General features: G+C 39.9%; 1 protein-coding gene across 2 annotated transcripts in view; it reads right to left on the bottom strand.

The window, feature by feature from the left end:
- Positions 1 to 19,228, bottom strand: part of SENP6 (SUMO specific peptidase 6) — an 85,392-nt gene extending 66,164 nt beyond the window's left edge. Inside the window, exon 1 of one of the 2 annotated variants that reach the window (XM_072855321.1) lies at positions 18,674 to 19,228. In XM_072855321.1, coding sequence (XP_072711422.1) covers positions 18,674 to 18,722 — 49 coding nt within the window. In that variant the 5' untranslated portion in view covers positions 18,723 to 19,228. The remainder of the gene's footprint in view (positions 1 to 18,673) is intronic. The other variant, XM_072855322.1, reaches the window with a different exon arrangement.
- Positions 19,229 to 22,959: the final 3,731 nt, after the last annotated feature.

Genomic DNA, 22,959 nt, shown 5'->3' with positions numbered 1-22,959 from the left:
CCAACATTTTGGGGGGGCCTTCTGAAGTCTATTTAAATAAGCACCATGCATGTGCTGTAAGCCTCCAATATGGTGTCTTTAAATAACTCCCAAGATGTCTGTAAATATTTTACACTCTGGCTGCATCTTTTAGTTTCTTTTCAAAGAGTTTCTTAAGATTTTCTGTAGTCTTTTTTTTTAATTAAGCATTTCTGTATTGGATGGTTTTCCTTCAGATTTAGAAATTCAGCATCCTTGCAGGACATTATGTACTTCATGAACACCTTGCAAGATTCTCCCAACAACACTCACTATATGCTGCAGGACAAGTACATCCAAGAGTCCCAATTTCACATGAAAGGGAATTGATGAAGCACACTGCTACTGCTTTTTGTGCACAATGTTTTCCTCTAGAAGGAAACTGGAAGGTAGTGTTTCACCGAGACTTCCCTCAGTATCTGTGTCTGCTATCCCAGCAGCTTTTAGAGTTTCTCTTAACAGGTTACAATAGTCATCATCCTGGTCAAGTAACTGGTAATGTAATTCCAATGTCATATTTTTTACATAGTCCTTGAATCTATCTGGATTTCATACAACTATTGGAGCTATTTAAGTCTTATCTGATTTGAACATTTTGTGGAACATATAGTACTTATTCAAGCAACACAATTGATTCTCCACCAGTCCCCCTTTAGTCTCAATTTGTCATAATGTCCCTCTACCTATTTGAAATTAGATAGAAGGAAAATAAGTTAATTCTGTCAGTTACCAGTGCTCCCATTTTACCTAAAATATTTTTCTAGGTTTCTTTACACAAATGAAGCAAACACTTTTATTGATATGTGGTTTCTTTGGGTTCTTTTTCTGTTTAAATCAGACTATTTGTACATTATTTTCTACATCAGTTCCTACCTTAGTTTTACCAACTTCAGTAGAGGACATGATTTATTTTTTTTTTTAATAGTTTTATCCACTGAGCATAAATTACATCACACCATGTGCTGCTCCACATGTATTGGCCCCCTCCCACTCTAGGTGCCACGAGACTGGTTCTATTTTTGTTTTGAGAAAATCCATCCCCACTGCACAGAACTCCCTCTCTAAAGAAAGAATTTGCAGATGTTAACTCATCTTCCCTGCACGTTTTTTCTGAGATTGCAACTGTCCATTTTTGTGGCCCTGCACCTGCTACAGAAGATGCTAAGATTTCTATCACATGCATCAACGCTTCCAGCTTTTCTGTCGCATTCTCTACAAGTCTTCAGATATCTTATAAAGTTTACTGTCTCTGCTCCCAAGAAACAACACACCACGGATTCTGTCTACTGTCATAAACCCAGCAACCTATTCGTGCAATAATCCAGTCCACCACTACAGACCAGCTCAATTGTCCATGGAAGGATGGTCTTAGTACCCCAGCTCTGCTCCCTCATCTCTGGATCAATTGCCACTCTCTCTAGTATTCTTAGTCCTACCAAAAATGCAAATCTAGAAGTATACCACCATGTTAGCCAGATTGTTCACCTGAGTTACTCGACCTGAATGGTCACTTGGGATCTGATTCTATACAGGATTGTTGTTTTTTAAAAACAGGGATAACAAGTCATCTATCACACAGGCTAAGTTTCTAACTAACTAGTTTGTAGTAAGACTTAAGTTTGGAACTTCTATGCTGCAATTTTTACTATGTATACTAACTACCAAGACCATTTTAATCAGCAAGACACATTTATACTCAGAAGGTGAAAATATTCAAATAAGCAGACCTAGCCCTAAGATATTGAGCCAAGAGAAGCCAATTGCTATGCCTCTGCCCAAGAAAGGCAGCATGCTAGAGCATATTTCACTAGCAATGACAAATCATTTTTCCTCCCACTATAAGCTTCCTTTGGTGCTGTTATACCAAGGGAGATTAGCAATTCTGAGCCCCAGAAACTAGATGGAATTTAAATGGACATCTTAAACAGGTGTATCTAACGTATATCACCACTTTTTAAAATAACTGTGATCAGTTCCATGTCATTTTTAAAAAGCCAATTACAAAAATTTGCTGAAAAAATACTTAAGATTTTAGTTCTAATAAAAACTTTTATGGCATTATTAACCACATCCTGAAGCCACCCTTTTAAAAATCTTCATACTGTCTTTTTGTGTAAAACCCAATTAATAAATTTTGGATTACAAAACAAACTATGCTTGTAGGAAGAATGGGAGAAAGCAGATTAACACCTTCAAGTTACTGTACGTGGACACTGTTTTGTAAACTCCTTTAGCAGGAGTTTCTATCATTCAACAGTGTCGTTAAGGAAGTCCTAAATGGGAGGAAAAAATTTCACAGTGACTCCATGAAATAAGAGCAAAGCTGTGCATTTGTAAAAAAATCCTTTAAAATTCTGCCTAAAACACTGAAGTGAGGAGTGACATACACAGTATTTAGTGAAGTCCTAGTGTCCAACAGAAGATATCATAATAGAAGATTTTTTTGCACGTGTTGTACCCTGTGCTCTAAGGCCAATCATTCCATATCAATCTATTTTACAGCTGTCTAGAAAAACATACCTATTTCTTTTTATTGTTTTGGATATGATGCTGTATTGGGTTTATGTGGCAAGGTTGGGGGTGGGGGGGGGTGGGGTGGGTGTGCTGCACAGGTGGCTTCTGTGAGAAGCTGCTAGAAGCTTCCCCTATGCCTGACGGAGCCAACGCCAGCCAGCTCCAAGACAGACCCGCCACTGGCCAAGGCTGAGCCCATCAGCAACAGTGGTAGCACCTCCAGGATAACATATTTAAGAAGGAGGAAAAAAAACTGCTGCGCAACAGCAACTGCAGCTAGAGAGAGGAGTGAGAATACGTGAGAGAAACAACTCTGCAGACACCAAGGTCAGTGAAGAAGGAGGGCGAGGAGGTGCTCCAGGCACCAGAGCAGAGATTCGCCTGCAGCCTGTGGTGAAGACCATGGTGAGGCAGGCTGTCCCCCTGCAGCACATGGAGGTTAACAGTGGAGCAGATATCCACCTGCAGGTCATGGAGGACCTCACAACAGAGCAGGTGGATGTGCCCTGAAGGAGGTTGTGACCCTGGGGAGAACCCACGCATGAACAGGCTCCTGGCAGGACCTGTGGCCCCATGGAGGAGTCCACACTGGAGCAGGTTTGCTGGCAGGAATTGTGACCCCATGGGGGACCCACGCTGGAGCAGTCTGTTCCTGAAGGACTGCACCCCATGGAAGGGATCCATGCTGGAGCAGTTCGTGAAGAACTGTAGCCTGTAGGAAGGACTCACGTTGGAGAAGTTCCTGGAGGACTGTCTCCTGTGGGAGGGACCCCATGCTGGAGCAGGGGAAGAGTGTGAGGAGGAAGGAGCAGCAAAGACAACGTGACCACAACCCCCATTCCCCATCCCCCTGCACCGTTCAGAGGGAGGAGGTAGAGAAGTCAGGAGTGAAGTTGAGCCCGGGAAGAAAGGAGGGGTGGGGTGAAGGTTTTTTTTAGATTTGTTCTTATTTCTCATTAGCCTACTCTGATTTTGATTGGCAATAAATTAATTTCCCCAAGTCGAGTCTGTTTTGCCCATGACAGTAATTGCTGAGTGATCTCTCCCTGGCCTTATCTTGACCCATGAGCCTTTCGTCATATCTTCTCTCCCCTTGTCCAGTTGAGGAGGGGAGTGATAGAGTAGCTTGGTGGGCAGCTGGCGTCCAGCCAAGGTTAACCCACCACAGATACCAGATGCATTTACTGGCCACATGAAGACCAACTTTTCTAGGAAAGTAACTTCCTCAGATGTATCACTGGATTGCCAGAAGAACACCCCACCACCCCCAGAATACAGCAGTAGAGACTTTAAGGTTTCTGCTACAACACACAGAAGCTTTTATAAGTCTTTCATCTGCTGAGATCACATCTCTTTCTGCGTTTCCAAGAACAACCCTAAATATGAAACCTAAATTAAACAAAGGTTTGGTTCAGGACCAAGGATTTTTTTCCAGGAGGACGTGAAGTTTACATTCTTTTTCCCTAGTTACAGTGGTCTGAAAAAAAGAAATTATACAAGCTTCATCTTACAAATGCTTAGACCATCACAACTGCAACCAACTCATCAGACACTGCAGCATTCACACAAAAAAAGCAAATTAATTTAAATGTGCTCAGAATCATTGCCTTCATCCAGACTTATGTTTAAGTAAATTAAAAAGAATGCTGCTGAGCTTTCTAATCTGTTGTTAATTTAGAGTCATCACATATATTGTTAAGAGGATACAAGTACTCATAAAAATCTGACACAGGAATTCTTTTTAATTGTTTTACTTTCCCCATTGCTTCATTATTCTTTCAGACAGGCTTCTCAGGCTTCTATGCAAAATAGCTTTTTATCTTCCAGCTTTGATACCATCAGCTCTAGTACATCAACTGTGTAACCACCGTGACGTTGCATTTTCACGTTCTGAAGCAGCAGTACACAAACAGGTTTATGTCCCCCTCACACTTCCTAAAAGCTGGGGCTTCTTGCTCTTGTCCTGCACCCTGCGTACATCAGCACAGCTGTTTCTTCACTGAAAGCAAACCTGGGGAAGGAAACTCATTCAGGAAAAAATACCTTGAGCAGCGGGGTAGGGGGAAAGATATTTTTCAACCATATCAGTTCCCTCTTCTGTTCAACCACACTATCATAGCACAGCTGTGACAGCACAGCAGAGGTAAGGGGCATCCAGGAACTGCGACTGTTTTAGGCACTAAGGATACCAAAGAAATCTGCACAGAACCGTAACCTAACCTACATTTAAGCAATAGATTCTAAATCTGTACCTTTAAAAGATGCTTTAACTTTCCTCTCCCTAAATTAGCTGCAGATGCAAAAAAACTGTCAAAATCACTTCCAATAATAGGCAGTAATCATAAATTGATAGTAAATGAGATATTACATGAAGCACGGAGTTCAGTAGTAAAGTTCTATGACACCAGTGTAATGGATACAAAGTATGGACATTCTTTCACACCTGAAGGCAATTTAATTTCTCAGATGGCTAATAAAAACCCCACCCTTTCAAGAATGTGATGTCAAAAGAAAACCAAGGATAAATACAGAGCAGCCACACCTGGACAAAAAGTTTGCAAAGAAAAAGCATTTGTAAGAGATCTGTAGTTCAAAGGGGGAAAATCATCTGCATATTCTGATAAATGACTTCTTTTTTTTGTTCAGGACTTTCACACACATTGGGTTGCTTACAGTACAGAATATAATGTAGAATGATTGGACTTAAGAACACAGAGCTGCTTAAGTTTGATGATTTGCTGAACTGTGTTTAACATTTTCCAAGTATTAACAAGGAGTAACAGAGGAGGATAAAAGGACAATAGAGCTTTTAAGTATGTTAAACATTTTCTTCGCGATGTCCCTGAAGGTTTTTCTGGGAAGATAGTGATGGTAACCACACAATGGACAACTAGTGCTTCTTGACCTTTTCTACTGATTCTCCCAATAGAGATGTAGACGTACCACCCAAGGACACTGCCCTTACGATAGCATCAGAAAACAATGCAGAAGTACTTCAAGACTGCTTCTTTACACCAGCAGCAAAAGGAATGCTAAGGAAAATGTGGGCCCACTGCTCAATGAGACAGGAACCTAGTGACAAAGGACTCAGAAAAAACTGAAGAACTTGATCCTTTCTTTTTTGCCCCTCCAGATTTCACCGCTAAATTCTGCCCTCTGACCTCCCAGTTCCCCAACTCTACCAGGAGAATCTGTGGGAATGCAACATCACCCATTGTTGAGGAAGATATGATTAAGGAACACTTAAGCCAGTTGTAAATGTAGAATTCCATAGGATCAGACAGGATGTATCTGATGGTGTTGAGGAAGCTCGCCAATGTCACTGTTAGGCCACTCTACATTATCTTTGAAAGGTCATGGCATGAGAGATATTCCCAATGACTGGAAAAACATCATACCAATCTTCAAGATGGGCAACAAGGTGAACTACAGGCTAGTTTGCTTCACTTCAATCCCTGGTAAGGTTATGGATCAACTCTTCCAGGAATCCACTCCCAGCTACATGATGACAAGAAAGTGAACAGCCAGCATGGATTTACCAAGGGCAAATTGTGCCCAACTAACCCAACTGCATTCAGATGGTTGGCTGTGTAGGTAAGGGGAGAGCAACGGGTGTTGCAAGGCCTTTGACATCGTCTCCCACATGGTCCTTATAGCCAGACCAGAGAGACATGGACTGAGTAAATGAATGAGAAGGTGAGGGGAAAACCAGCTGGACCATTGGGGTCAAAGGGTGATGACCAGCAGTACAAATCCAGATGCTGGCATCCCTCAGCAATCAGTACTGAAGCCAATACTGTTTAATGACTTTGTTAATAATCTGGATGCTGGGACCAAATGCACTCAGCAAGTTTGCAGACAACACCAAATTCAGGGAAGTTAATACACTGGAAGCCAGGACTGCTATTCAGAGGGACCTGATAGGCTGGAGAAATGGGCTGACAAGAACCTTATGAAGTTCAACAAAAGCAAATGCAAAGTCCTACAGCTGGGACCAAATAAGCCCACGCAGCAGAGCAGGCTAGGGGACAACTGGCTATGAAGCAGCTCTTCAAGAGAATCTGGGGGTCCCAGTGGCCAGCAAATTGAACATGGGTCAGCAGTGCACCCCACAGCAAGGAAGGCCAACCACATGACATATTAGCAAAAGTTTAGCCAGCAGTCAAGAGAAGTGACCCTTCCCCTCCACATGGCACTTCCATATGAAACTGTAACTGGAGTGCTGCATTCAGTTTTGGGCTCTCCAGTATAACAAAGACATTGACACTAGAGCAAGTTCAGTGATGGGCTGTCAAGATAGCCAGAGGGATCGAACACATGACATATAAGGAGAGGCTAAAAAAGCTGGGTTTATTCAGCCTTAAAAAGGGGGGAGGGGAGACCTTTTTCCTGTTTTCAACTACCTAACAGGAAAGCAGAGAGAAGATAAAGCCAAACTCTCCACAGAGATGCACAGCAAAAGGACAAGAGGCAATGGACACAAGCTGGAACAAATAAAATTCCAACTCAATGAAAGAGTTTATTTCTTACCATGAGGGTGCTCAGGAATGGATCAGGTTGACCTGTGAGGTCATGGAGGTTGAACAAAGCCCTGAGCAACCTGCTGTAACTGGGTTTGGTTTGGACCAGAGGTTCCAACCTGCATGACTCCAACCAGCAGTCAAGTAAAACCAGTGACTACTCGTAGATACAAAACATCACCTAAGGCAACTGCACCATCATCACAAACACTTCCAAAATGAAGTACCTCAGCCACTTCCCTTCTTTTTCCTGAATAAGTCTGCCACCCACTCAAACTTTCCACACAAGTAAAATAATTTAAACAACATCAAAAGCAGGATCCAACAATAAAGGAAAAAAAAAACAACAAAAAAGTAATTTTTTCATCTCTAGCATTATGAATATATATAATTCTCTACTTACCTAAGACCTCTATTGCTAGACTGGAGATATAGTAAAATTCAGAAAGAAAGAAGAAAGTTTCAGCATTTTTATAGGAAAGATAAATATAGGAGAGATATCTTCCTATTTTATAGGAAAAATTGGAGGATAAAAGGTTAGGATGGGCTAGGGACAATTTCTGAACTGCCAATTTACTCCCAAAATGTGAAAAAGTACCTAAAGCCAACAAGCCATTCCAAGGAAGAGGACACTTGAACAAGAATTTCAGAATACGATTTCTGTGGAAAATCAGTATGTGATGTTAATCACATATGATCTCAAATTCTGAACACTGGAAGAGTTTTATAAGATAAGCAAAACACAGCAGGAAACCTTACAGTATATTATGTATCTGATTTGCACACTTCTGATTTTAGACTTAGTTATGCACCGTGGGATCCATCTTCATAAAAAAGCTAAGCTTGTGCAGCTGAGCATATAGCAGCACTAAACAAACAGCAATCTATTTTTAGAAAGCGCGGAAAGGCAGTTACATACAGAGTAAGATTAACAACCTAGCCTAAGATTAACAACCTAGCCTAACTACCTGGAAATTAGGCAACCAACACTTTGAGAAGGTTTCCAGGTTTGCTGCAATAATTGGAATGTCAGGTTGAGATAAAGCACTGCATCCACGTTCCAAAAGGAAGAAGAAAAAAAAATCAAGAATTTGTATTATTTAACACTTCTGGATTTATCCTGCAAACTTTCAAAGATGATGTCAGATAGATATTATCCCCTCTATAAAAACATACAGAAACTAAAGTCCAGAAAGGTTCCATGACTTCTACAAGAAAATAACTTGCAAATGTAGGATAGAAGAAGAAACTCTAAAATGTACTTAAAGCAGAAAAAAGCAAGACACTTCTTTGATGTTGTCAGTTGTTCAAAATTCATCTGAAATGGACAGCAAAAAAAGCACACACAAACAAAACACTCAACAACCAAGAAAACCTCAATAATTTGGTCAAATGAAAAAGGCACATCTCAGAAAAATCTGAGTAGGGAAAGGATGAAAGGAGGATGAAAGTTAGTTAAACTCTAAGTTGTGAGAAAAATTTGCATTTGCCTTTCTGTAAAGGCCAAAGACCTGGGTTTTCTTCCCTATTCTTAGTGACACTGGCAAGCTTTCATATCCATATGAGAGGGCAGTCAACTGGATTAGATTGCTGATACGGATGAAAAGTAATACAGACTAGCTCCACCAACACTTCCCCGCTCAGGATTAGTTTTCTGCCAATTTAGTTCCTTCAGCCAACTTGCCATGAAGTCAAAGAAGTGCTGGTGTTGACTCAAGCAAAGCTGTGAGCCCGCTGTCTCTGGAAGGGGCAGCAGAACTGTCACTCTGAGCAGCACAGAGCAGTTAGGTAGGCCTGGCTGTGTTGTAAATTGCTGTCACAATTACTTGCATGGCCACACAGTATGGCCCCACACATGGGGACTGCTAAGAGTTAGAAAACGACCCTGCAAATACACACACAGTTAAAAACCAAGTAAATCGTGTCTGTTTATATTTGTGTTGCATTCCTTTGATTTTGTTTTTTTTATAGGCAACAGCCTCCTGCTCACACTAGATACACTATATACTTCAACTCCCTTTGCAACTAGAGATCATCAGTGCAGTGAGGCATGATGTAACGCAACTACGTTACTGCATTAAAAACACAGGAATCTTTGTAATGGAAGTATCAAACTTCACTAGACCTAACAACGAGTTTAAGGAACACTGACAACTGCTAACTAAACCACAGCATGCTAAAATTCACTAAGCAGGCTTTATTTTTGAAAAGCTAAAAAATAACTTTGACATCCCTGGAAAAAACAAACATCTCAGTAATTACTTATAAAGGCAGAGAAGATGAGGAAGTGCTATCAATCAACTAATTTTTAATATAACAACACGCCAGCTTGCTAATTCCAGCCAGTTATGAACCTACTCTTCAAGAAATATCACTCAAAAGACAGCTAAGGCAAAACATCCAACTTCTTAAGAAACCATCCTGCAACTGGAGATAAGTTTCAGCCACCTTCACCCAAACATGAAATTCATTATTACCTTGATCTATCAGTTCCTTCTGTCACAGGGGACAGAGTAAGTCTTTCTTCCAAGTAAGAAGCAGTGCCTTTTCCATCTAACAAAGGCTTTGCTAGACAACAAACAACTTCTTTACTACATTAATGACAGATATTTATTTTTCATAGTATTCATGAGGTAAAGATTGAGCTACAACATATTTGCTTTGCAGCAGAACTAGTAATCTCAGTTAAAGGTTTACTGCCCCACTGTACCAGGTATATGCAATCATAATAACCTGGACCAGACTAGTCCAAAGTTCACTTTTGAAAGTTTATTCCCAATTGTAAAGGATCCTTAAATTGCCTCTTGAGCAGTATGCCTTGGTAGAAATAAAGTTACAACGGACTCTAGTAAGTGTTTCTAAAAGAAATGAGCCTCAGAAATTACAAAGGCAATTGTAAATATGAAACCTAACATCTACTGCATAGTTCAAATTCTCTTCTAATGGACTCTTGAATAATCTTTCTGTTAGACTGTCGTATTAAATTCTGTCATCAGCAGGATATTCATATTTTGCTAAATGACCCATAAAAATTGGACATGCCAAACAAACACAACATTATATCCTACAACATTAATAAAAATACATCAGTAGAATGAATTTTAGTACAAGTGAAACAACTGTATGGCACTGGATAAAAACATTCTCATGAAAATAACAAATATTTTTGCAGCTGTTTCTTACAGACATAAATGTCTACGATTACATAATATTAATCATTTCATATAATATTATGTTTTATCACACTAGTAAAATATTATTGGTATTTATCATTCCTAAAATATGGTTGTGGCAAGTCTTATTAAAAAAAAACAAACAAACAAACAAAAAAAAACAAAAACAAAAAACAGGGAGACTTTGCTCCAGCTACAGCTTATATGGTCTGAAAACAAACAAACAAAAACCCAGGAAGGCTTCCCACAGAGTTTCTGAATCATCACTGTTCTTTATTTATAATCATTCAAGACTCAGTCAGAGAAAGATATCCCAAATTCAGTGTCTTTCACTCCAAATTATTCTTTCATAGGAATTACTAGGACATGCATTCAGAAATGTTTCCTTGCCTCATGCAACACTTGCCTGTTAAAAACTTTTTAAAGGCCTGCTGACCAACCTGGGAAGAATAACCACAGCCTGTTCATTTATTCCCTCCAGTCTCCAGCCTTCACCATAAACTTGTTCTGTGCAGAAGTCAGCCTGTTATTTAAAATAACTGAATTTCCCTGGGCAGAATAAAGCTGTTGTTACACAAAAGTATTTATTCTAAAGTTTAAGTTATGTATTACTCCTTAACCTGACTTAACAGCTCACCAGAAAGAGATGAAAGGGGGAATGTCCTACTCCTCTCACATGCAGAATCTGTCTGCTCTCACCAATCCAAGCCATTGTCCTGCCTCTCCCGCTTGCCCTCCAGTGAGCAAATTCAACAGAGGTTTGGCAAAGTGCCAATCTGGTAAAACAGTACACAGCAAATTCAATCTCTTTGGCAATAAACTGGTAAGTCTCAGGGGTGGTGGACAGTACAAGACACACCATGAGGCTGGAATTGGGGTGGGGTGGGGGGGGGGCAAAGGGGGAAGAGAAGTAGACCTCTCCCTCTACCCCACCTGCAGCAGTGAGCCCTAAGAGCAGCACAGCTGCAACACAACTCCCTCTAATCAGTTAATAAGTTTCTGTTAGTCCCTATGCCCAAATGAGTTAATAATTTTAAGCCTTGCAAAGAGAACCAATAAATAGCTGGCATGCAGCTTTACATCCAAAATGGAGTCGCAGCATAAGATAAAAGCAGCAACGTCACAGTTCACTGGTTTAGGGAATTCATATACCCAACTTATCATTAGCTTATACAAGACAATAGCATTGCACCTTAATCATTTTACTACTCTTTGGACAGTTTATTTTGAAAGAATTCTTTTTAAATTTGATATCCATGCTGCATATTGCTAGTGTACATTAAATACAAGACATCAGTACTCATGTATTTACTACAGTCCTTTCAGTAACCAACTATCCTCATATATTAGAACATACGTATTAGAACATAATTCCTTCCACAGATTATTTAGGAAAAAGTTATTCCAACAGCAGAATTGCCAAAATGCTATTTCTTTAACTCGCAGCAGACATTACACCATAAATAAAAACAAAACAACTTCTCAAAAGTTATCTGCTCTTAATCATTCCTGTTAGCTACAGTACCCAAATAACCATTAGCCATTCCGTGTTCTGATTTATACTAGACTGTAAATCAGAGACTGAATTCCATTTGGCACAATCCCCAGTTCTGTGCAGGGAGACTACACCATACAAGAAAATTAAGTAAGTTTTCAGTACTTTTACGACATTCTATTGAAAGTACTCAAAAGACATCTCACAAATGTGTCTATGTACTAATGAAATACTAAGCTTTACTTATAACGTGTTAGTAGTTCTCAAAAAAAAGGTTCCATGTGTCACTGAATTAGGCAGTGGTTTAATGATTAAAAATACACTATTTGATTTTAACCCATTATTTAAGAACTGGTTACCTTTTCCACATTTCCTAAAGGAAATGAAATTTCATGGCCTCAGTAGCAGAATTAAGAACATCTGTTATCTTATATTCGTGAAGGATCAGGGAAATAAAGATTGCCATGTAATTCTTTTTGCATCATGATATCCATCAACACAGGCTGCTGAGCACCCACTATGGAAATGCCACTTACTCCTGTGAACACAACATTCATAAGCAACTGACTTGACCAACACAAAACACCAACTTTGACTTCACCATGCCTTAAGATCAGCTTCACCTGAAAATATTACACATGCTAGGCTGTTGAACACAGTAAGAGGAAGTTTAGGAACACATGCTTTTAAAAATTAAGTGTGTAAGATAAAACCAGGTTTAATTCTATATGACGAGTAAGAATAGTAATATTTTTACTAGTGCCTTAATTTTCATAATTTTAAGCAAGAGGTAATAAAGTACAGAGCATCAGACAGATTTCCACCTATGTAAGAACATCCCTACCTTAAAAAAAACCCTCCAAACCAAAACCGAATAGGTGCTAAAACATGGGCCAAAAGAAAGGAACTTTCCATATCTGCTCCGCTCCCACCCCCAACAGAAGTGCCTTTTAGAACAACCAAGTTAAGAATTATATTTGCCCTTTTTCCCCAAAAAAGAAATTGTTTGCTCTATGTCCACAGCCTCCCCCACCACAACAGCTCCATTTCTATTTATCTTGTTTTCTCAGCCTCCTGCAGTATCTTAAGCTATCCTGCACGCTCTTCCACTCCTTTCTGCAACACACACAGAGATGGAGGCATACGCTGTCCTGTGTACCGAGTCCTCTAGCTGCCCTGACCCCTGACTGCTCAGCCAGTATATGTACTAAGACCAGTTAGCAGCAAACCAAACCATGCTGAGGCAACACTGAAACCTTCACTTCAGGGACACTAATTTTTACTTCCCTGTTTCACAGAAGTGGGCAAGTTTCACAAAATTTCTAGCTATTTACCTGTGAGATCTCTACTCCTCTGCAAACAAAAGGGTTTAATAGCTATTAGTGGGAAAGGAGGAGACCAAATGATGAGAGATTACTCAAAAAAGCCTCATATTCTTATACAGCAATATTTAAAAGTTATGAGTTTGGTGATTAGTCTCACATTATAGGACCTGCTACAACACAAAACACCTTGACGCCCCTCAGTTATCTCAGTTAAGAGGCACAGCTAAAACTCTATAGACAAGGTGAAGTCTGACACTGCACTGAAATCCATGCATAGTCTTACAGAAACAACAGTAATAAAAGCCAAAGTTGTTGTTGAAATCATTACAATAAATAATCCATTATGTTTAATCCTTGTTCATAAAACAAGAAGCAAAAGACTAAAATATCCAAATACGCTCATCGTAAAAGTATCTGTGCATGCAAGACGTTTCCAAAATGTTGGTTTATGCTTGCTAACAAGCCACATATTATGTTATTATTTATGTTATTACTATTACTTTTGTATTTATATTTACACAAAGAAGAGTGTTACAATCTCTTTTAGGAATGTTCCCAATTTAATTTTTTTTTTTGGCCACTAAAAACCAGTAGAATTTCTGTACTTTTTCTGAGGAAAGAGTAGTGCTTTCCTATCAAATCCAAGTGCCAGAAAATAACGGATGAGGCATCCCACACAAGATAGTTACTCTTACACCTGAAGCTTCTGTCCCACTTTCTGCAAAATTATTACAGCAGCAGCTGATTAAGAAAAACTACCAAATAATAAATGCCCCCATAACGAAAATCAGAAAATTGCACAGACGCTTTCCCAACTCAGAAAGCCAAGGACAAGCCTGGGCTCCTAGAATCCTATGTCTCAAAATTAAAAACAAGCTGCTGATGTGGAAGAGGACTTGGGCACAGGATATTACTTTAGAATGTGCTACCAAGCATATTACAACATATGTTTATAGAGCATTAATAGATAAATGAAGTTTATTTTTAGTATCTTTCTACATGTTTTAAGAAGCAGCCTTTCTTAATGTTTCATGCCACCTACCACTCCAGTTAGATTGGCATATACAAAAAATAAGACAGTAAGAAGATAGTTTCAATTTGACTTTGTTGAGAAATAGTTGTCAACAAGTGGGTTTCATTCCTAGAAAATAATCTATCATTGAAGTCAATGAGAAGGTTTCTTATTCTTAAAATCACTGGAAAAGACAGCTGAACAAAGATCTGAGAAGACACGTATGCAGTGCTGGAAAGAAATTCTGAACGGGTCAGAGAACTGGGAGACATAAGCAAGCCACGGAAGACACATGAATTTCCCACTTTCAGATAGTAAACTACTCTCAGGAAAAACAGAAGAAACTAACAGAACATGTCCAGACATTGATGGGACTGATGCAAATCAGAGAGGAATTCAACAGCATAAAGCAGGAGTTTGATTATGAGAGAGACATGGAAGGTGGGGAATGGTACCTGAAACATCCCTTCCTCTCACTTTCAAGCTAATACTTATCTCCGCTAGGTCATAAACAAAGTGTCAGAGACAGCTTCAGAGACAATTGCAAAAAATTAATAATTAAATCTCACTGTTAAAAGAAAAATAAAGAGAAGAGTCATAGCAGGTAGAAAATTTTCAAGTGTTCTATCTGAATATAAACTCCACTCTGGCCTCCTAATTTGTGTTACTCTTGTCGGAGATTTCTCTACATGATTAAAAGAAAGGGGAAAAAAAAGCAGGAAAGGCTGACCACCACTTCAAATGGCAACTCTATGTCTATACACTAATATACAAATGCTGTATGTTTCTGTACCACTCCATAATCTCAGCTACCTTTAAGAAAATACAAAAGTCTGCAATTCTTGCTTTGGTGAAGACAATTCTTTACGTGTGAATGAAAAACAAAGCAGTCTTCTAGAGTCCTCTGGCAGACAACTGTGAAGTTTCTTCTGCTGCTGCTAATAGGTAGTCCACATAGTTTTCTCTATTGTTATTATGAAACCTGTAGCCAAGAAAATGGAATGAAAATTGAGCAAATTCCTGTCATGATTGCACTGAAATCTCTCAGCAGCTCTGTAGGTAGGGACTGGCAACATTCCTTAGAAAGGAGGTCCTTAAAAAGAAACTTCAATATTGGTTCTCAGTATCACTACTGTAACCACCAGGAGACTGAAAAAAGAAAACAGGAAGGAATAAAACGTTTTTCCTTTCTTCTGGAAAATACATGTATTTAGGAATACTTTAAAGTTTGCCTGTTATCTACTGCATAAACACAGGGAAACTTCAAATTTAAGGGTGGAAAAAAGAAATTACCATTTCCTTGCAACTCAATAATATCCAAGGAGGCAGAATATAACAACAGTTCCCACTATTTCTCTCCAGGGGTAACAATCAACAGTACTCTCTATTCCTACATGTTGAACATCCTCCTATTCTAAATGCAAATAGATTTGCCTATCATTGCTTTATATTTGAGGTGTGACTATCAATTGAAAAACACAGGAATTCCTGCAGATGGAAATCACTAATCACTATATTTCTAGTCCTCCAAATCCGGAAAGAATTCCCATGCAACAGGACTACTTTGTTACCATGAATTTCTGCATATTCTGCCCGTAACTTTGAAACGTTACTGTAAGAAAGTAAATTCAGAAAATGAGGGAAAAGTTTTACTAATTCCGCTTGCAAACTAGCTTAAATAACAAAAATAAGGTACTTTCAACACTTCTGAATTCTAACAGTCCTGACATTTCAAGAAAAGTAAACATGCAGGTCATGTATATCAATGTATGTGATGTCTATCAACTATTAGTGCTGCTCCAGAGTGATAACAAATGAAGCTTTAAAAAAGTCAAACATTATAGTTCTAGGGATCTTTTTCACATTTTCCATAAAAGTCTATACAACGCAGCATAAAAAATGATGACACATTAGATACGCAAAACTGGACAAAAACCACGTACTAGTATGAATCATTGTGTTCAAGAACAGCATTACCAGAAAGGCAACAGATAAATCACTCAAGGAACCCCTTCCAGAAAGACCATTTTGTTTTTATTAGAGAATAAAATAATAAAAATATTAAAAGGAAGCACCTTAACAGCAGAATGACAGCTATATTTCTTCATAGTAACATCTGGTATGTTAAATGAGAAAAAAGCAGTATCTTACTGGACATCAGTGGAATCAAACCCAAAATTCTGAACAACTACCATACTTAAAAGCAATTAACTTAATTTAACTGTATGTTTATCTTAAGTCTGACTGATAGTCAACATAAGCATGACGGGACCAGAAGTTTCTGTGTCCATATATATACACACACAAACATATAGGTACATACTTAAACAGCATAGTTTCCACTTGGCTGAGTTCAATTAGTGATAGATCTAACATCCATTTGGCACATAATTCATTTTGCACATTAATGGCAGGGATGGACAGAGGAGTCCTCCCCCTCCTCTCTACCAGCCTTTAATATAACACTACCAAAAACATCAAGTAAACAATTTTGGTTGTTGCTTACACAGACTTCAACACAGTCCCTTGAAATATACACGCTCAGACTAGTTATAGATGTAACTCTAGGTTCATGTATTAATCATCATCTTGCAATAGAAGTTGCCATATTTCCTACTCTATACATTTTTATCCCCATTTTTGTCCACATTATACTTGTTTCACAAGTCCGGCACTCTCTTGCTTGTCTAGCCTTTGGATAACAGTGGTTCTAACATCATAAGGTTGATCTAATGTGCTGCTGTATGTTTCCAGATTAGAGATTGCCAAAAAACCCACATAGATATATATAGTCTATGCCTTTACTTTTTCCTATAAAGTCACCATCCCTAATAAGAACCTCTCAAATAATGTCTGAAAGCCTTCTTCCTTCGCTTCAAATCAGTACAAAGTTTACCAGCTCTTACTAGATCTGCTATAGTACTATCACTCCATTTGGACTTGGGCCACCCTCAGAAATTTTTTGTCACCACCATCCACATTAGGTTTTCTTCACACATGTGTGCACACTCACACACCCTTAGGGTTTCTGTCATATCATTGGTCCTAAAATTAACACGTCCCCAAATAAAGGGGAAACACAAAACCAGCTGATAACTCGGTTCACCAATCGTGGAATACTGAAGCTTCGAACAGAGATGCTATCCAGAGTCGTGTTGGTCCTGCTGTTGGAAAGAGATCTCAGAAGTAAAAAACGTGCGGGCGTTGCGCATGAAACCTGTCTTTTCTTAGCCACCTGTCCAACCAGCAAGCAGCCAAGGTGCACACAGAAGACAATGACTAGTCATTACCCTGACACTTTTAGTTGTCTGCACAAACCTCACTATATTCCACGGAGAGAGTTCAGGAAAAAATGGAGTGTCTGCATTTCACCACCAAACACTTTAAAGGTAGAAGGGAAGTAACATGACAGCTGTTAGTAACCAGAAAGAGTTTCTGAACATCAGAATTTCAGATTAATTATTCAAAACAACAAGCAGTATTTTGTTCACACAGTGCTTTTATTCCAGTACCTCTAATAATAAAAAACAAAATCCAACATCCAGCAGCAAGAGAAAATCTGCAAGAGGTATGTTCTGTATAATATAGGTACTACAAAATCTCCAATGCTAAACTTAACCCTGACTTGAAAAACTCTACTTATGAAGAGCAATTTATTTCATTACATATATTTTTCTTCGTTATCATGGTAATTTAGCAGAACTTAGCAAGCTATTGGCCTGTGTCATCAGGATATGTGTTTATAGCAATTTTGCAAGACTGCAATAGCAGATTTTTCTTTTAAATTGGTGAAACTGTAAAGGCTCGACAGTTAAAGATATTCAAATTTCAGGAGACTTTTTGCATTATAATTAAGAGCTTTACAGTGACAAAAAACTCCCACCAAACCCGTACATCAAAAAAATTACTCAAGGGTTTATAAACGCTAAAGGTTTCTCTCAGTTGCAGCTGACAGATTCATCATCATCTTCGTATTACAAATGTAAGAATGATCCCCCTCCCAAAATTAACCTCAGTCCCAAACCTTTAAAGTAGCATTTTAGAAGGAGACAAGACTCATTTTACGGTGGGGGGAAAGGGTACGGGCTAGGCCGGGGCCTGGGAGCAGACTAAAAGCAGGGAAATGCAGCGGGGAGGCGGCACAGCAATCCTCGCTTCCCCTCCACACCTGGCGCTAACCTTGCCCGGCCGCCCACCAGCCCACCGCCCCTCCGAGAGAAGATTCCTCCCGCTGCGAAAACGGCCCTGCTACACCGAGCCCAGGCTGCTCGCAGCGCTCTGCCCCTACAAAGAAAACACTGTACTTCCAAAGCCTCAGAAAATTAAAAGAAAGAAAGAAAAAGATATCAAATCGCCCTCACTAACCCCTCCCTCAAAAGCAGGTCTCTTTTCACCAAATCAAACCACCCCTTACGGCACCCACCCTTCCCCCACCACGAAGCCACCTCTCATTGTCGTCGTCCCCCAAAGGGGACCCATTCCGCCCCCCCCCCCCCCCCGATGCACACACACGCCCGCCTCCCCCATTCCCCAGTCTGTACCGTGCCCCTTACTGGTTGCCAGAAGGGAAACGCAGCCCATGGGCCACATTCCCCTCCTCTCAGCCATGCACGCACCTTCCAGAAACAAGCTGTCTCTGCAGCCGCCGCCGCCGCCACCGGCCATCTTCCTGCTGCCGAGCCTCGCTCCCTCACTCCATCGCCCAGAGAGGCGGCGGGGCCTGGCCCTTCCCCCGGCCTGCGCGCTCCGCCGCCCACCCCCACTGCGGAAGGCTGGGTGACCCGCAGCGGCGGCGGCGCCGCCGAGGCCCGGCCCTCTCCCGCTCCCCAGTCCGCGCGCACGGCGGCCCGGGCCGCGCTGCCTTCCGGCCCCCGTGCAGGAGGAAGCGGCGGCAGCGCGCCCGCTCCTCCCTCACCGTGTCCGCCACCAGCAGCCCCCCGAGCGGTTGCCAGCCGGGCCTGGCCCAGCAGCCGCCGATGGCGCTCGGCGGGGGAGACGGGCCTGGCCGGGACTCCGCCGGAGGCGCCTCCGAGCACACGGGGAGGACGAGGAAACGGTGCGCGCCGCGCTGCCGCCCCTCTCCTCCATGAACGGCGCGGCAGGGCCTCACCAGCGCTTCCCTTCCGAGACCCCCGACTCGCCCGCCCCGCCGGCTTCTCCGGCCCCTAGACGATAAAATGGCCGCAGTAGGGCTGCGCCCGGTAATGCCTCGGGCGCTCCCGCCTTGATCGGCTCGGAGGCAGCAGCTTTTGGGAGGTGAGGAGGTGGATCGGACTGCGTAAAATGAATGAACTTTCAAGAGTGCGGGAGTACACTGCGCAGGACTGCGGCCCGCTGGTCTCTCACTTCACGCCCGGGCAGAAGGCCGCAAAGGTCTTACGAATTTTTATCGGTCAAAATCCTCTGTGGCCTTGTCGAGGCATATTTAAATCCAAAACTTGCATTCTGCAAAACGTACAGCATTGCCAAGCCAGCTGTACAGAAATTGCAAGTCATGGCCTCAGGTATATTTGACTTTTAAAATTAAAAAATCCATTTTTAGCATGGAGGTTTTACATTTTAAAAAGCTGTCTTGTGAAGCCCAAGTACCTAAGTACCAAAACCATACATCCTTTAAAAACTGGAAGGTAAATTCTGACATTCTAGAGTTAGGGAAAACTAGATACTCCTTTCTTTGACAGGTTCCTTTATCTGGAATTCTACTGACCCCACTTTTACTGCAGAATTGGGGAATTTTTATGCCTAATTTAAAGTACGTGGTTTCTAAAATTACTAATCCTTGAAAAGTGACCTTCCAAAAATGCTTGAACTTAAGAGTTTGTAGACTGAAGTCCTAAATTAGGTAAGTTCAAGTAACTAGTGCATATGAAAATTAAAAACAGATTTAAGAGAGAAGAAAATTATTTTTCCATTAAGTCTTCTAAATTTGTTAGTTTCATTCCTGAATTTTCTGTACTGACACCAACAATATTCATAAGCCAATGTGTTTAAAAATACTATAAGTGGGAGTGCTCAGTTTTTACCCCAGCAAGAGGTAAAAAGAAGCAAAGAAGAGCACAGAGCTGGCCTGGAAGAAGACAAGAGACGTCAGACTGCTCCCCGAGTACTATGTCACACCACCAGAGCTAACGAGCAATTAGAAAGAATTCCAAAAGCTGGAACAGTGCTGGCAAACCTACATATCTCAATCTTCAAAATCTCATTAGAAAAAATACTTTCTCTGAAAGAGGGATCACAAAATACTGTTGTTTCGTTAGTAATAAAATTAACAGGAAACAATTAGGAAAAATCGGTGCAAGCTAATTATACAGAAACCAGAAGACCATATTTGTTTAATAGAAACCTAATGTTAAAAAACAAACAAATAAAACCCGAAAAAAGGAAATTTAGAATCTAATTTTCAAAAAATATCCTATTGTATCTCAGAAGGGCATTGTCTAGGCAGAGGGCTTACAGTGGAGGTTACAGCATTAATCCACAAAAACAAGTTCCTATTGACAGTTGAGGCCAGTCTACCTAATTCTTCCCAATTTTTTTAAAACTAAGGATTATGAGTTATGATTATGAGTTATTTGAATGAATGTTTAATACACAGTACTGTGCTTTTGTTGATCAAGTCAAGGCATCAAATACAGCTTAATAGTCTTATTTTTAGCGAACTGAGGCACAGCAGATTAAAATACCTGTTAAAGTAGAAATAACAAGGGAAGAAGTTCTCAATATTCATCTAGATGCATGGCTGATTTTAGACTTTTTGATTGCTAATTTAACATCTACTTTTTTACAGAGAAGAGCTGCCCCAAAATTACATCTCAGTGCAGTGTTCTTTTTTCCTTTATTCTATAGCTCTTGAAGGATGCAAGAGATTAGTATGTAGTCAAATGTCTTGTTCATTTGTTTTTCATTAAGCTTTTATTAGTAGTCTATTCTCAGCCTTGAAGTGTTTTTTTTTTCATTTGAGAACTATTTGTGAGAGAATGCAATACTGATGGCATCATCAGTATTGATGATGCTTGCAAAATCTTTTCAGCACCCTCTTAACTTTACTTAGAAGCAGAGGATTTTCTCTATGTATAAGAAGTAACTCAGTGATCAGTGAGAAAGACAAAATTAGCATTTCCCTTCCTGCTGAGGGAAATCATATAGAATTTACTGAGTTTTCTTTCTCTTCTCAGCCAAAATGTTAATTCTGTTCACAGAGTAAGAGCCCAGGGATGAATTGCATCAGATCATTACTTCCTGGCCTTCAGCAGCCACTAGAAGTTGACTAGTCCCATTATGGGTAGTTGACAATCACAGGGCACAATCTAAGATCCTGAATTTGTAAACGCTTGCATGTGCGCAGCTCTTCTGGCACAGCACTGCATAGTTTGAAAAGCTGATTACTTCATTAGGCAATGATGAAGAATTTTTGTTTCACCTTAGAAATCTAATTTTTCCTTCCCACAATGAAAAAATTGTTTTTAAGGAATGTGGCTTAGATGATTAGGTACTGAGATGATGGAAAAATATGTCTTTTTCCTTTGTATTTCTGATTCTTTCCAGTTACTTCTTGTTTCCTCTATGTTTTGTAAGGTTAGCCAACAAAATGGGGGTGCCTACTCCACAGAAACACTATTTCCTTACTTAAGGAATGAAATGGAATTGGGATTGCAGTTTTGCAGCTTCTGTAGTTGTAGTGTACATTAGTTAATTTTCTTTACTGCTACAGAAATTGCATATAGGAGTTTAAGGGAATTTGTAGCCACCATGAATAAGTTTTTGTTATTTACAACCCATGAACCTGTTCTACAGACTATAAATCAATGCTTTTTAACAGTCCCACCTTTCAGAAAATAATGGTTATGGGCTGAATTATTTTTCACTGTTTTCACTGTTGTTCTTAGAACAGTTCCTTGAATGTATTAATGATGCACAATCTGTGTCCTTTGTTAAAAAAAAAAAGGTTTTGTTGCTGTCCTTATGACCTGCTGCCTGTTTTTTCTCTCTGCATTTAAGCAAAATTAGATTTATTTCTTGTGCTTGCTACGTCTTGTTCTTGCTATTAAAGCTAGTGTTTTAATTTTAGGGTTTTTTTACCTGGTATTATTCCAGGATAGCTCACATACTGTAGTGAGCTCTTCAGGAACATTTCCAAGTGGAAGAGTACCATTCGTCTATATGCTAGGATTTATAATGATACATCAGGATGTGGAGAAGTTTTTTGTTAAATTTTAGTATCAAAGATAGCTTGTCGAGTAGGTAGTAAATAATTACAGACCACTTAAGATCATCAGCACTTTGTCTGAAATGTTTTCTTAATTCCTTCCTCGAAGGAGACCTGTTTTTTAAATCTGATCAGCCTACCTCAAAACGCAATATTGTGTTGTTGGAGAATAACCATAATAAACAAATACCTATTAGGTTTCCTGCTACTGTCATAAACATTTTGAAAATAAAAATCCCATTATTCATTGCTGTGCTTAAATATCTGCTGCACTGTCTTAGTCGTTACTGCGTTATAACCATTCAAAGAGAAATAGTTTTGCTTTAAATCTGCAAGTTCTCTTGTTGGACAGTGAGATCAAACAGCTGTGTTGGGCTAAAAAAAATTATGACTCATTAAGCATCAAAATGAGATTTATAGAGATAAAAGAGTGACTGAGAGGTGTGTCAGCATCGTTGACCACAACAGCATTAGATAATACTTTTGTAAATAAACATTTCTTTTTGCAGGGTCTGGGCTACACCTGGAAGGCCATTTTTTGCAGAAGAAAAAAATAGCAGAATTTGGTGCACAGCCCAGAACCATTACATTAGTGACCTCTCCTAAATAGAAGAATTATAATTATGATTGCGAGAAAAAGTAAAACTTTATAAAAGAGAATTATTTAAAATGTATGCATGGAATCATACTAAAGAA

Source organism: Ciconia boyciana, chromosome 3, assembly GCF_034638445.1.
Source record: "Ciconia boyciana chromosome 3, ASM3463844v1, whole genome shotgun sequence".
In the NCBI taxonomy this organism is placed as follows: Eukaryota; Metazoa; Chordata; class Aves; order Ciconiiformes; family Ciconiidae; genus Ciconia; species Ciconia boyciana.
Note: the sequence above shows the minus strand (reverse complement) of the source record. Positions and strands in the feature narration are given on the sequence as shown.